General features: G+C 37.4%; 1 protein-coding gene and 1 long non-coding RNA gene across 2 annotated transcripts in view; one reads left to right on the forward strand and one right to left on the reverse strand.

Annotated features, from left to right (window-relative positions):
* The first annotated feature begins 1725 nt into the window (after nucleotides 1-1725).
* Nucleotides 1726-13903, forward strand: part of LOC311071450 — a 94661-nt gene continuing 82483 nt past the window's right edge. The window contains exon 1 of the long non-coding RNA XR_014603847.1: nucleotides 1726-2062. This is a non-coding gene — a long non-coding RNA (uncharacterized lncRNA). The remainder of the gene's footprint in view (nucleotides 2063-13903) is intronic.
* Nucleotides 6391-7480, reverse strand: LOC311070379 (uncharacterized protein; the record flags this gene model as incomplete). The annotated part of the gene is made up of 6 exons (XM_084094204.1): nucleotides 7306-7480; nucleotides 7108-7225; nucleotides 6939-7030; nucleotides 6749-6860; nucleotides 6506-6560; nucleotides 6391-6394 (listed from the first exon to the last, which is right to left on the reverse strand). Exons 1-6 carry the CDS (start codon nucleotides 7366-7368, stop codon nucleotides 6391-6393), a joined length of 444 nt encoding a protein of 147 aa, XP_083950330.1. The 5' UTR covers nucleotides 7369-7480.

A 13903-nucleotide genomic window follows, 5' to 3' on the forward strand; every position in this document is an offset into this window, starting at 1 on the left:
AGTACAAAAAGAACCTGGTAGGTCAAGCATATGATGGGGCTTCTGTCATGAGTGGTAAGCATTCTAGAGTCCAGGCAAGAATCAAAGAGCAAGCAAAATATGCTTTTTATATCCATTGTAGTGCCCACTGTCTAAACCTAGTTTTAGTAGATACAGTCAAAGCTGTCCCGGAGGCCTCTTCTTTTCTATAATCACAACATTAACCTGTGTCTGAGACATAATCACTTGTCTTTTTTACACTGAATATGAAAGTGTGATAGTGGTTTTGTCTCAGACACAGGTTAACGTTGTGATTAGTAATTAACTTAATAGAAAAGTATTTCATAAAATTATCATAATTATTAGTTCTTAATGAGGCCAATTTCATTCAGTAATTATTGATTATCTAATAAAAAATATCTCAGTCCTACATTTACAATTACGTACTGATTAGTTCTTATTTTTTCCATGTTAGTTAACGGTAGTAGCTGTAGTGATACTGTAGATCTGCTCATTTGTCCTGCTTTACTTCCTGCATAGTTACCTAGAAAAGGCACAGTTCACTCAATAAAAATGAAAATTCTGTCATAATTTACTAGCCCTCAAGTTGTTCTAAACCTGTATCAATTTATTTGTTCTGCTGAATGCAAAATAATATATTTTTAATAATGTTTTTAACCAAACAGTTTTGAGGCACCATTCACTTCAATAGTTGAGGGGAAAAAAATATGGAAGTGAATTGTGCCCAAAAACGAAATAAATGATGACAGAAATTTATCCTAAAACTATCCTTTTAACGAAGGACCATTATCCTAAAGTTTCCTGGGGTGCCCTTATAATGTTAGTATGTTTTTTAAATCAAAAGTTGTTATAATTTAGAAATAAAAGGCATATTTCCTAGCCTGATTTCATCCTTTGATTTGAACACTCTGTTTGAAGGGGCGTGTCTGCTGTGAGACTTCAGTGTAAACGCCCACTGCTGTGATTGGCTGTGAGACTTCAGTGTAAACGCCCACTGCTGTGATTGGCTGACATGCTTGCATATGAAATATCTGGCATTACATGTGGAACTATCTGGAAAACTTTTACTATTACAGCTATTATACGTTTTTACTATTACAGCTATCGGGATTAACGAATCGTGAGAAGTTTTTTAAGTATTTAGATCACATAACAGGTTGCAGTGATGAGCACTGAGCAGATGACAGTCTGTTGATCGCGTGAATAAAGATCTTATCATTGCAACGCAGTTTCTGCACTCTCACTAATGATTTCACCAATGCAAACATGAGGTAAGTACAGTAAGAGCTTCGTTGTGCAGTGTAACAGCGTCATTGATTTCATAATGAGTTTTGGCAAGTGTCCAGATAAACTCGCGCTGTGTGATTGACAACTTGGGCGATTAATAAGGGATTCTTTGATCGCTTTCTGTATATATATATTTATCCCCGTTTAAGTAAGATTATTTTCATCCTACCAAGAGAAACGATGTGAAGTTGATCGCTACTTCCGTAGTAAATCACTAATTACCGCTTGCTGGAATATAGTTGAAATTGTCCCCTTCGTCAGTATGAAACGCTGAGAGAAGTCTGCTTGATATTGTCCCAGTTTAGAAAAACAGTCCGTGGTGAAATGGACAGAGCAAACTAACAACTTCGAATTAAACTTTTGCGGTATCCGATTATAGATAAACATCAACCACGGCTGTTGACATTTCGCCATCAATACGCCTGTGTTCCTGTGGGCGGAGGTTAGTCAAAAAACTGTTGTAGTGACGTCATTAAAGAAGGAAGTAGAGGGATGTAGTTCAAACCGGCCTTTTTTTGTAGGCGACTTCTGTTAAATAAAATATCTCGCTTGGCATTGAACTTTGAGCTTTATAATTTTACAGATATTATTTATACTCTAACAACAACATTACACACTAACTAAAGTTTGAAACATGGGATCACGAAGAACGGGACCTTTAACACTTCATGACTGAGAGCAGAACAGAACACAATCTTCATCATCACACAAGACTAAACTACAGCAATGAACACAATCAACATCTTCATCTGGACTCTCACACTGATTGCTCAAGGTTTGTGTAATACAGTTTTTACAATAATTATTAGTTCTCTTAAAATATGAAATGTATATGTTTATCATATACTGTATATCATCATGTATACATTTTTCATTTTTGTTATATTTTGATTGATTATGATACACAGAGGTGTGCTGTGGTGAAATAAACCTAATTATGCTTATCTTAGGTGCTGTGGGAGTTTTGATCCACAAGAAATCTTCTAAAACTACTGTTCAGAGAGCATATTTTTGACATATGTTGGTTAACAAAAGTTCCGAAATCATACACAAACCATTACCCATACACAAAAGAAATATATTTGAAATATATTTTCAAAATATATTTTTGGAATATATGCAAATATTTGAAATTGGCCCAATAAATATATTTTAGTTAAATATATGTAAATATATTTTCATATATGTTTACATATATGTTTTAACTTTTGCTAATTGTTTCATTTGAAATATATTTTGAAATTTAAAAAGTTAACATTTTCACAAACAAACAACACATTTTCAAGTTATTTTTTAGATAGACCACTTCAGCCATGGATGCAGTGCTCTACCACTTCCCCACATACATACATTTTTCTTACTGGTCGGGGATTGAACCGGCAACCCTTCAGTTACAAGCCCAAAGCCCTAACCAGTAGGCCACGGCTGCCCTTTTACTGACTTTATTGGCCTAAAATGATAATTTTATGTAGGAAATAACACACAGAATGCAGAGTTTTTTCCCCTATTTTTACAGAATTGAATACAGTTATTTACAGTTTTTTTCAGTCGCTAACAAGCGTTTGTCCAACCAGTTGTCACATTTTCAAAACTCTAAACACAATTAGCACAGCATCGGTCTTTTGTGGCCATACCATTCACACATTTCTTGTCGTTTTCGCACAATATGCAGTCAGTGAACACATTTCCATAATGCTTACATTTTCTTAACAGACAAGCTATACCTCCCAACAAAATTATGGATTGTTTTTGTAGTATTTACGAATGTTAACACACAACATCCCACAATAGCAAAAACAATATTCCAAACCTTAGATACAGTATAAAAACCTCTGCTTCTGCAATGATATCAGTTCAAAAACAATATATCAGTGAGAGAGTCAAGGAGTTACAACGACAATATGTCCAGGTATAGTGTACTGTATATTCAATTCAATGTCCAGTTCTATAAGCTTTGCACTTTGCAAGTAGGTAACCTACACAGTAATAGGTTACAGTACAGTATAGTATACAGTAATGACATGATTTACATAAACTTTGTTTTGAGAGTTATGGAATTGGAGGCCAACCAGGCCCCTCATGAATTGATATACATATAGATGAGGCAGGATTCAATCTGGCCAAAAGGTGTCGACCTGGACGAAATGTAATGTAGAGGTGGAAGGTTTATGACCATCAGCCACATGACCAGATGTCCCTCCTTGAAGCCATGGATGCTGGCTCCAAGGGTGGATCCGACATACCAAGCAGTTTTATCCCAGGTGCATCACCTTGGATGATATCAGATGTGATCTTGATGAAAACATGTGGCCTAACCCTGAAGATCGCAGAGATTAGATACAGTAATTTTGTGCTTTTTTTAGTATAATAATTATACTTATACTTAATTATATTATACAGAATAATTTCATTTTGAGTCAGATTTCCAGTGTTTTGGTAAAGTTAGTGTGTGCAGATAAACGTGTTCTATTTTGAAATGAAGAGTTAGTATATATTTAACAAAATGTGTTTGTGAGAAGAAAATTATCCATTTGGCCAATTGTGTTTTGTAGGTTTGAGTCTGTGTTAAGAGTTTAGAAAAAGTATCTGAAGTATGGGTAAGCACTTGTTAGCGATTGAAAAAAACTGTAATAGTGTGTGTATGCAGTGTTAGACACTGAGTTCTATCTATTGTTTAAGTGCACTTCACTGTTGGAGTGTCACTGTTATACTTGCATCATTAATATTGTGCATATTTTCAATATTTAAATGACTTCAGGAAAGATGTCAATAAAACAACAATAAATCTAGTAATTGCACTTAGTGTTAGGTGCGTGCCACCTAATATGGCCTAATAGTCCTAGGAAAGCAACTATATATCATTTTACATTGCAGTCATTTAAATGTAAGTACAGTATTTATTATAGCTGTGTGTCATAATACAGTAGTGAAATATGGTAGCCTACTGTTGTGTATAGGGGAAAAGGTAGAGGAATTACTATGATCAAAATACATTTTCGACCCTTCTTTAGCAAGCTAAACATTTTATGACCATATATTTTGTCATATATTTTACATTACATGTTATAAATGTAAATATATTTACTTAACATTATATATTTTTGTTATATTTCAGAATATATTTCAAAATTATAAATATAAGTGAACAACGTCAATGTATTTGGAATATATGCCACATATATTTTTGACACTTTAAAATATATTTCAATATATTTATTTTGTGTATGGGTAAAACGTCCATATTTTGATTGATTATGATACACAGAGGTGTGCTGTGGTGAAATTAACCCTAATTATGCTTATCTTAGGTGCTGTGGGAATTTTGACGCACAAGACATCTTCAAAAACTACTGTTCAGAGAGCTGACATATATGTTGATTAAGACATGTTCTGAAATCATACACAAACCATTAAAACATCCATATTTTGATTGATTATGATAAAAAGAGGTGTGCTTTGCTGAGATAAATCCAATTTCACTGACCTTACCTGCCGTGGAGAGCTTGATGCACCAGATATACTTATAAACTACAATTCAGACACCCATATTGGCCAGACAGGCCTAGGTAAGTGTTACACCCATTAATTCATGAAAAGTCAGCATGTGGCACATATTTTGATACAGCGAATGATAAACTTGTTAGTCAAATTTTAGACCTCCAGCTGCTTGTGTGTTGTCAGGAGGCGGAGCATAAGACTGGAAAAATTTAGATTTCTAGAAGGCACTATAGAGTCAGTGAATGTGTAAGGTGTGATTTTACTTAGCTCATATATAAACCTTACAAGTCCAGAAAAATGGAACAACAGTGTAACCCTGACCAGGCTTCATTTTTGCCCAGGCAACATGAAATGGGAGACCACCACACGTGGAAAAAGATACAAAAAATAGGGATTTATTACAGTAAATATGTGAGATGAAAAATGAGAAATAAGCAATAATCAGTATAAATTATATGGTATGAAATGAAAGTGTGGCGTAATCAGTCATATGGCAAAAAGGCAAACAAAAACCAAAACAATGTGATACAGGAGAAAAAGGAACCTGGAATGGCAGCCATGAAGTCCTTTCTCACTGCCCAGGCCGCATTCAAGCCATTACAGACACCTGCCCGGTCGCTCCTCCCTGAGAGACACAGACACAAACAGACAAAAGAATAGACATTAAACATGTCCCTATTCAAACTCTGGAAAACAAATGTAGTATTAATGTTATCTTTACTCAATTTGACAGGTTACATAAATTAAGGGTATTAAAAAAAATGACACTTTTCACATATTCATTACCTGCACTCCTCCTCTTCATTATCACTGGTGTCTGGACTGCTGAAATCACTTTCATTCTCCTGTTTATCTTCCAGTTCTATAGCAGAGCCCTGAGGGCCTAAAACAGCCTTGTATTGAAGGAGCACCTCTTTCAATGTATCCGAAACTTCAGACAGTCGTCTTCTGCAGACACAGGAAAGGCCCTTGTTTTGCTTGTCTGTAAGTGAAAAGTGAAAAACAAATCCAAATTACCATGACATACCCACTTGCTTTGTAATATTTGTTATAACTCACCAACATGTTTCCACTGCTTTCTAGTAAGATTTCTAGTAGTCTCTTGTTAGGTAAAGTTAAAGTATGGTGTCCTTATCATCATCACTTACTTGTTTGATTGGTATGGTTACAAAGATGAAACTTGCCTTCCTCTGAAGTTTTTCTTTTAAGAGTTGCCTGCAACTTCTGCAACCATGAGCAGTGCTGGGCCATCTCCTGAACAAGTATTGTCCTTTCCTCCTCCAGTCTCATTTTCAGCATGGCTTTGTTAAAATGTTTTAATTTATCTTCGATTTGTGCTACAACAGAGGTAAAGAAAATGTATAAATAACAATTTTGACTTGAGTCTTTACAAAATAAATCAGAGGCCTCAGGAAACTCCACTTACCACTGCCATGAACCTCCCACGGCCATGTTGGGGACGGGTTGTCTCCTGATAGCGACTGCTCCACTTCATTAACATCAATTGGCATGGCAGGCTCATGAGTGTTATAGGTTTCTATGTCTTTCAATAGCAGTCTCTTGCTCTCAGCAATTTTCCTCCGCAGGCGGTGATGGAACTTGCCACTATCTGTAAAGACATGAAGCAGAAGGTAAAAATAGTGACCAAAAATACAGTGAGCAATTATCTATTAACAATGTAATTATACCATTTTGACGGTATAGAGCCTGCTTCCGCTGCCTCACGTTAAGGTAACGTCCCTCAATGGACTGCTCTAGGGAAGTACCTGTTGTGTCTGGAAACACAACACAAAAACACAATAGTGTAAAGAAGGACGAGTTGGAAGGGGGTGGGTGCCAAAAAAGGCTTACAGAGATAGTGGCAAGCAGTATAGTAACCAGTAGGCAGCTTAAATAGCATGATCTAAATGATCGCCACCAATGAAGAAGCACAAAGTGAAACATGTTATTGGTTCAAACTTACCACCAGCTGCCCATTCCCTCACATCAGACACCCACACTGCTTCATCGGTGCAAGCCAAGCTTTCTTTAAGCTCCGCTAGACTTGCAGTCTCCTCCTGAAGCCTCTGGCAAGTCTAATGCGACAGTTAAACAATGCAGTTACACAAAGCTACACAATAACCACAAATTGAAACCATTTACAGAGAACACACCTTCACATATCTTGCAGACAATGCCCGATGTAGTGTTGTGATTTTTTTGTAGTTCCAGGCCATAGCATGGATTGTAAGCATATCCACACGTGCTGTTGAGAGTAAATGTTGAGTGAATGTCATGCATAAGCAATAAAAAATTGCATTAGAAGAGAAATACTACAATCACCTCCTTTCAACATGTATTTAGTCGTTAAGGCACAGCGGGAGAGGTAGCAGTTCACCTGTTCAATCTCCTCCCCCGCAGGTGACCCTGCTCCTTCTTGGTTTTTGCCACTCCATGTAATCTAGAAGTAAGAAGACATGTAAGGAATAATGTAATGTCCGCCGGTCATTATCGGATAATAAGTAACAAGGCAAACCGGACCCTGACGCGCAGCAGAGGGACTGAACATACCTCACACTTAGTGGAATGTGCTGTAGCGTGCATGACGCTTAGGAAAGGCCTAATTGATGTTAGCCCCTGGAGATCAGGAAAGATGTTTGCTGATTTGTGTAAATATGGCCAGTATTTATACTTACATCCATGGCGATAAACCTTGGCTTTGAACTCATCAACTCCTTGTGCAGATACATGGGGTAGGCAAAGATTTCACCTAGGGATTTACAAATTGTATTAGAAATGCAAATATCCTATTATTGTACATTCTAAAGAGAGCATCATAATGGGAAACTCAACCAAGCAGTGGTATAAGCTGAACTAATAGTGATAATTGAGATGCTTCTCCATATGATTATGGTATTTAGCTTTTGTCCAAAGCGACATACAAATAACAACAATACAAAGTTACATTTAACAGCAAACAATTTATTATAATCTCACCTCTGAACATATTAAGTGCTTTAAGGAGGAAACCATGCCGACACACCGCAACCTCCATGCCCTCTTCGTCCAACTTGAAGGTCCTCCTATAAGTCTCCTTCGCTGCTGTCCACGAGGAGCTCCCACATCTGCCTTGTCCAGGTAGCTGTGATGTAAATGAAACACACTATAAACATACTGTATATACACCTTGTATTTTGAAGTTGAGGGCAGTTTTTCACCAATGCAAAGAAAATCTGGGCTGTAAAAGCATAGTAATGTAATTAACAAATAATTTGAAACCTGCCTGTTTCACAGCTTTATAATAATTAATTTATAATTTGTTACATTTATATATATTTTTCTGAGACCTCAAAGCGCTTTACATATGGAAGGGGGGAATTTCCTCAACCACCACCAATGTGCAGCATCCACTTGGATGATGCGACGGCAGCCATATTGCGCCAGAACGCCCACCACACACCAGCTTACTGGTGGAGAGGAGAGAGTGATGAAGCCAATCAGTATATGGGGATGATTAGGAGGCCATGATGGACAGAGGCCAAGGGGCAAATTTGGCCAGGATGCCGGGGTTACACCCCTACTCTTTTTCGAAGGACATCCTGGGACTTTTAATGACCACAGAGAGTCAGGACCTCGGTTTAACGTCTCATCCGAAGGACGGTGCTCTTTAACAGTATAGTGTCACCGTCACTATACTGGGGCATTAGGACCCACACAGACCACAGGGTGAGCACCCCCTGCTGGCCTCACTAACACCTCTTCCAGCAGCAACCTGGTTTTCCCAGGAGGTCTCCCATCCAGGTACTAACCAGGCTCAGCCCTGCTTAGCTTCAGTGGGTAACCAGTCTTGGGCTACAGGGTGATATGCAAGACATCAACAAATGCAGACACAGATGTGTCTTCTGCGATAAATGCCCCATCAAAAAACGAGGAGTCGGAGCGGAGTCGGAGCTGAGGAAGAAATGAAACAGAACATTTATCCATGTTGAATATTGAATATCAAAAAAATCCAGATCAATCTACTGTGTACTGGAAGGAAATCATATCACCTTCCGTTTCGGAGAAACCGGTATAGCTTCCTGTTGCCATCCACAGAGATTGCCAGCATGTTTGGGGTGCAAGCGGGGCAGGTGAAAGGTGCACCGCAGGACAGGTTATCTTCCTCAAAAGCACAATAGGAAAATTCCAGGAAGCTGCGCTGCAACGTGTCCCCGCACACTGGTCCTGACTGAAAGATGCATTATATTAATTGTTACTTCGGAGATGTCTGCATATGTTAAACAATTCTATAATATGGTGAACACTTACCCATCCACCACACTTTGTACGATGCTCCTGCAGCTTTGCAAAGGCTTGTCTGGACAGTGCCGGCGCAATGACTTTCAGTTCTCTTACACTGCTGAAAAGGTTGAGGGAATACAAAGTAGAAGAGCTGGAGGAAGCTGGCCAGTATCCACTGTTTATGAGGTCCATGAACTCTGGAGCCCACTGCTGCTGGCATGTTTGGCATGCAAACAATGGCTGGTGCATGTCATAACGCCCTTGGGTTATAAGAAAACAAACCCATGGATACCTGAGCTTTTAGAAACAATCAGCTGGCACACTTTAAGACAATTGGGCTACATCTTGAGTAGAATCACACCAGCATAGTTCAAATAAGTATATTTTTGTTGGTTTATCATAATGAGGACTGACTCCCTATCGTGGAGTGGCCATCTCCTGTGATTCTTGGTATCGCAGGTTTACAGAACCACTGGTCTGGCAGACACTCTCTGCATCTAGGAACGAAATCAATGAACCAATTTAGTCATTGAATCAACTCTTTGAATAAGCCCTGACTCCACCATAAACATGCAGTTTTCCGAAACATGAAGACATCAATTATTGATGAACTCTAAAAACCTATAAAGTATGAAAGAACATTAACTCTTATGAGGATGAAAATTAACCTGTCCCTTGCTCTACTTAGTGTTCTCTTCCAAATTTCGATAGCGACAGCAAGCAGAACCAATAAGTGGCTCACAGAAGCTGCAGCACAAACTGTGGGATGGTACGCTGAGACGCCGCTAAGGCCAAAACCCCTCTTTAAAAGTTATTTACCCAATTCAATCTGTAATCTTTATATAATATAAGAAACTGGAATCGTTTGCGCAGGAGACAATTGAAAGTTTGGAGTCCTATATCGACGCATACTGCGACAGAATGGCAAAACCCGAGAGTAAGCGTGGAAGAAGCGAACTGGGCTCAAGTGGCACAGAGGAGGACTGTTTGCTTACCACTGAAATACATAGTATTAAAGACGCTTTAGACGGCGTGAACAGCAAACTTCAAAAGCTGGACATGCTAAATCAACTATCGGAAGATGTGAAAGATATGAAACAATCACTGGAGTTCTATATAGCTATGGTCGACGTCCTCAAACAAGAGAACGCGTCGCTGAGATTAGAGGTCAATAATCTCAAACAACTGACCACTGAACTCCAAGGAAACAATACCAAAATATCAGAAAGCATTTTGGATCTACAGAGTCGGAGTATGCAAGATAATATAATAATCCATGGTGTGCACGAGACAGCGAAGGAAACTTACCAAGTCACAGAGCAGCTGGTGAAAAAGTTCATGACGGAGCAGTTAAAAATGGAGCAATCCGTGGTGCAGAACATTCAACTTGCTAGAGCGCACCGGATCGGGAAACCCAAAGATGCGAAGGATAAACCTAGACCCATCGTGGCAAAACTGGCTGTGTCGAAGGATAAATCCACTATTATGGCAAGAGGTCGGGAACTGAAAGGATCCACTTTCTCCATCACGGATCAGTTCCCTCCGGAGATTATGAAGAGACGAAGGCTACTTTATCCAGTCATGTCGGAAGCAAGGAAAAGGGACAAAACGACGCGTCTAATTGTGGACAAGCTTTACATTAATGGAGCTTTGTATCGAAATTCCCAGATAACATATTGGTTGTCTGGAGGGGACGGCGCTGGTAACTTGTAGTATGACCAGATGATGTAAACATCGCGCGATCTGATGACGTCGCACACAACTATGGTCTCTAAGCAACGAGCCTAACATGAAATAACTGGCTTTCACGCTTTCATGGGGCCATTGAGGTGGAGAAGAGAGATTTCTGTTTATTATGGACTCTAAATGGATAAAGTGGACTATTGCTCAAAGTGGTAAATTTGAACACTATGAAAAAGTGTGAGGGGGGACAAAAACAAGCTGCCTGGTGATCAGTTCTTGGGAAGAGACAACGTTACCTACCCTAGGGAAGAGTAAAGGACAATGGAGGACTGTAGTTTTAGAGAGAGGTGGGTTGTAACGTTACTTGGTATGTTGGTTTTTTGGTTCGTGTTGTGTGTTGGTATGTGTAGGGTGAGTGTATGTGTGTGCGTGGTTTGTGTGGAAAAAGTTTATTTTGTTGGGGCACTATATTATATTGATAAAGATTTAAATGTTAAATAAAAACAAGCCTATAGGAATTTCTTCATTTAATTGTAATGGTTTAGCAAATATCTCTAAAAGGAATGAAATTTTTACTTGGTTAAATGATAAAAGCGACATTCAGGTTGTTTGTATGCAGGAAACACACTCTAATTCAGGAAATGAGTTAAAATGGAGATCTGAATGGGGAGGGGATATATACTTTAGTCACGGTCTAAAAAGCAGTAGGGGTGTTATGATTTTATTTAAAAACAATGTAGATTATACACTGCACTCCGTATTTACAGATAAGGAGGGTAGGTGGATTGTAATTGATATAATGATAAATAATTTGCATATTATTTTATTAAATATTTACGCTCCTAATGAGGACAATCCGTTATTTTTTGGTGAAATTAATACATATCTAAACTCATTACAATCTAATCAGATTATAATAACTGGGGATTTCAATACAGTCTTAGATATAAATAAGGATCGTAGTGGTCTACATAAATTTAATAATCATCCCCATGCACTTAGGGAAATTCAAGAAATGGCTGCATCATTAGATCTTGTTGATATCTGGCGTTTGCTAAATAAAGATACTATGAGGTATACATGGCGTAGAGGGAAACAGGCCAGTAGAATTGATTATTTTCTTATTTCTTTCTCATTGGTTCCTAAAGTATTAAACTGTTGTATTGGTGACTGCTTGAGATCTGATCATAGTCTGGTTACATTGCTGATTGATAATCGGCAATGTTCCAGAGGACGGGGTTACTGGAAATTCAATGTATCGTTTCTAAATGACGAATCATTTGTTGATATTACCAGGAGATTTATCAAAGAATTTTTTGAAGATAATGAAAACTCCTCTAGTCCACATAATGTTTGGGAAGCTTTTAAATGTTCCTTTAGAGGACATGCGATTAAGATGGGATCAATTAAGAAAAAAAGAAACCTAAAACAGGAACAAGAACTTATTGATGAAATAAATGAGCTACAACAATTATTAGATAGAAGTTACGCTACTGAAATAGAAATATTAATTAAAAGAAAACAAGATAAATTGGAGAGTTAGGTCAGGTCACACGCTGCCTGGATGGAGAAGGGAGAGAAGTGTACAGCACACTTTTTACGGTTACATCAAAGAAATTCTGTTAAAAAGAATATCATGAGTTTATACAGAAATGATGTCTTAGTTACAAATCAACAAGAAATATTGCAGGAAGAATGTGAATATTTTAAAACTCTATATTCTAATGATGCAATATTGGAGTCGCTAAATGGTGTGACTGAGCAATATTTCCCTTTGAAAAATGTCTCTGTGCTTTCTACTTTGCAGCAATTAAGCTGTGAAGGCGAAATAACAGAGCAGGAGTTATTGGAGGCAATTAATTCATTTTCATCTGGTAAATCTCCTGGTATCGATGGAATTCCTATTGAGATGTATAAGATTTTTTTTACAGAAATTAAAAAACCCTTATTAGAATCCTTCAACTTTTCATTTCAACAAGGTATTTTATCTAATTCACAAAGAGAGGGAGTTTTCTCAATACTCTTAAAACAAAATCCTGATGGGAAATATAAAGATCCAAAATGGTTAAAAAATTGGCGTCCATTGACCCTGCTCTGTTGTGATACTCGTATTCTATCTAAATGTATTGCTTTAAGAATAAAAAATATAATTGGAGATGTTATAAACAACAATCAAGCAGGTTTTATTAAGGGGAGATTTATTGGAGATAACTTGAGACAAATACTGGACACTATACATTTTTATGGGAACCATCAGGAACCAGGATTATTGTTTATTGCTGATTTTGAAAAGGCGTTTGATAAAGTTCAATGGAAGTTCATAAAACAATGTCTTATCTTTTTTAATTTTGGGAAAAACTTAATACAGTGGTTTGAAACTCTTTATAATCAACCAGTTAGTCGAGTGATTAATAACGGTCATATATCAGACACATTTTTATTAATGCAAGGAGTCCGTCAAGGGTGTCCTTTGTCACCGTATCTCTTTATTTTATGTATTGAAATTCTGGCTATTAAAATTAGGAACAATCCAGATATATCAGGTCTATTTCCAAACGGTAAAGAGATCAAGTTAACAATGTATGCTGATGATGCAGTCTTTTTTATAAAACCAACACAATCCACTTTGGAAGGACTAATAAGGGAATTAAATACGTTTTCAAAAATATCTGGTTTGAAACCTAATTTTGCGAAATGTAACATTTTGAGAATTGGGACATTAAAAGACACAAATTTTATTTTAAACAGTTCCGTTCCTGTTAAATGGATTAATGGAGACGTTAATTTATTAGGGATTTATCTACCTGACAACTTTAAAGAAATTGTTAAATTCAATTGTGAGAGAAGGATGGAAAAGGCAGATAGAATTTTACAACCTTGGAGGGGGAACTCTCTGACAATTCAAGGAAAAGTAACTCTGATTAATACATTAGTAATTCCACAATTTGCCCACTTACTAATGCTTCTTCCTTCACCTAGTATGAAGTTCTTCAAACATTTTGAACAAAAAATGTTCAAATTTATATGGAACAATAAACCAGATAAAATTAAAAGGCAGTATTTATATAATTCTTATGATAATGGCGGACTGAATTTGAAAAATCTTCGAATGATGGATTGTTCCTTGAAAGCCTCCTGGGTTGCTAAAATTTATCACAACAAACAATGGATCACA

This window comes from Abramis brama (assembly GCF_963993115.1).
Source record: "Abramis brama genome assembly, chromosome: 20".
Taxonomy (NCBI): Eukaryota; Metazoa; Chordata; class Actinopteri; order Cypriniformes; family Leuciscidae; genus Abramis; species Abramis brama.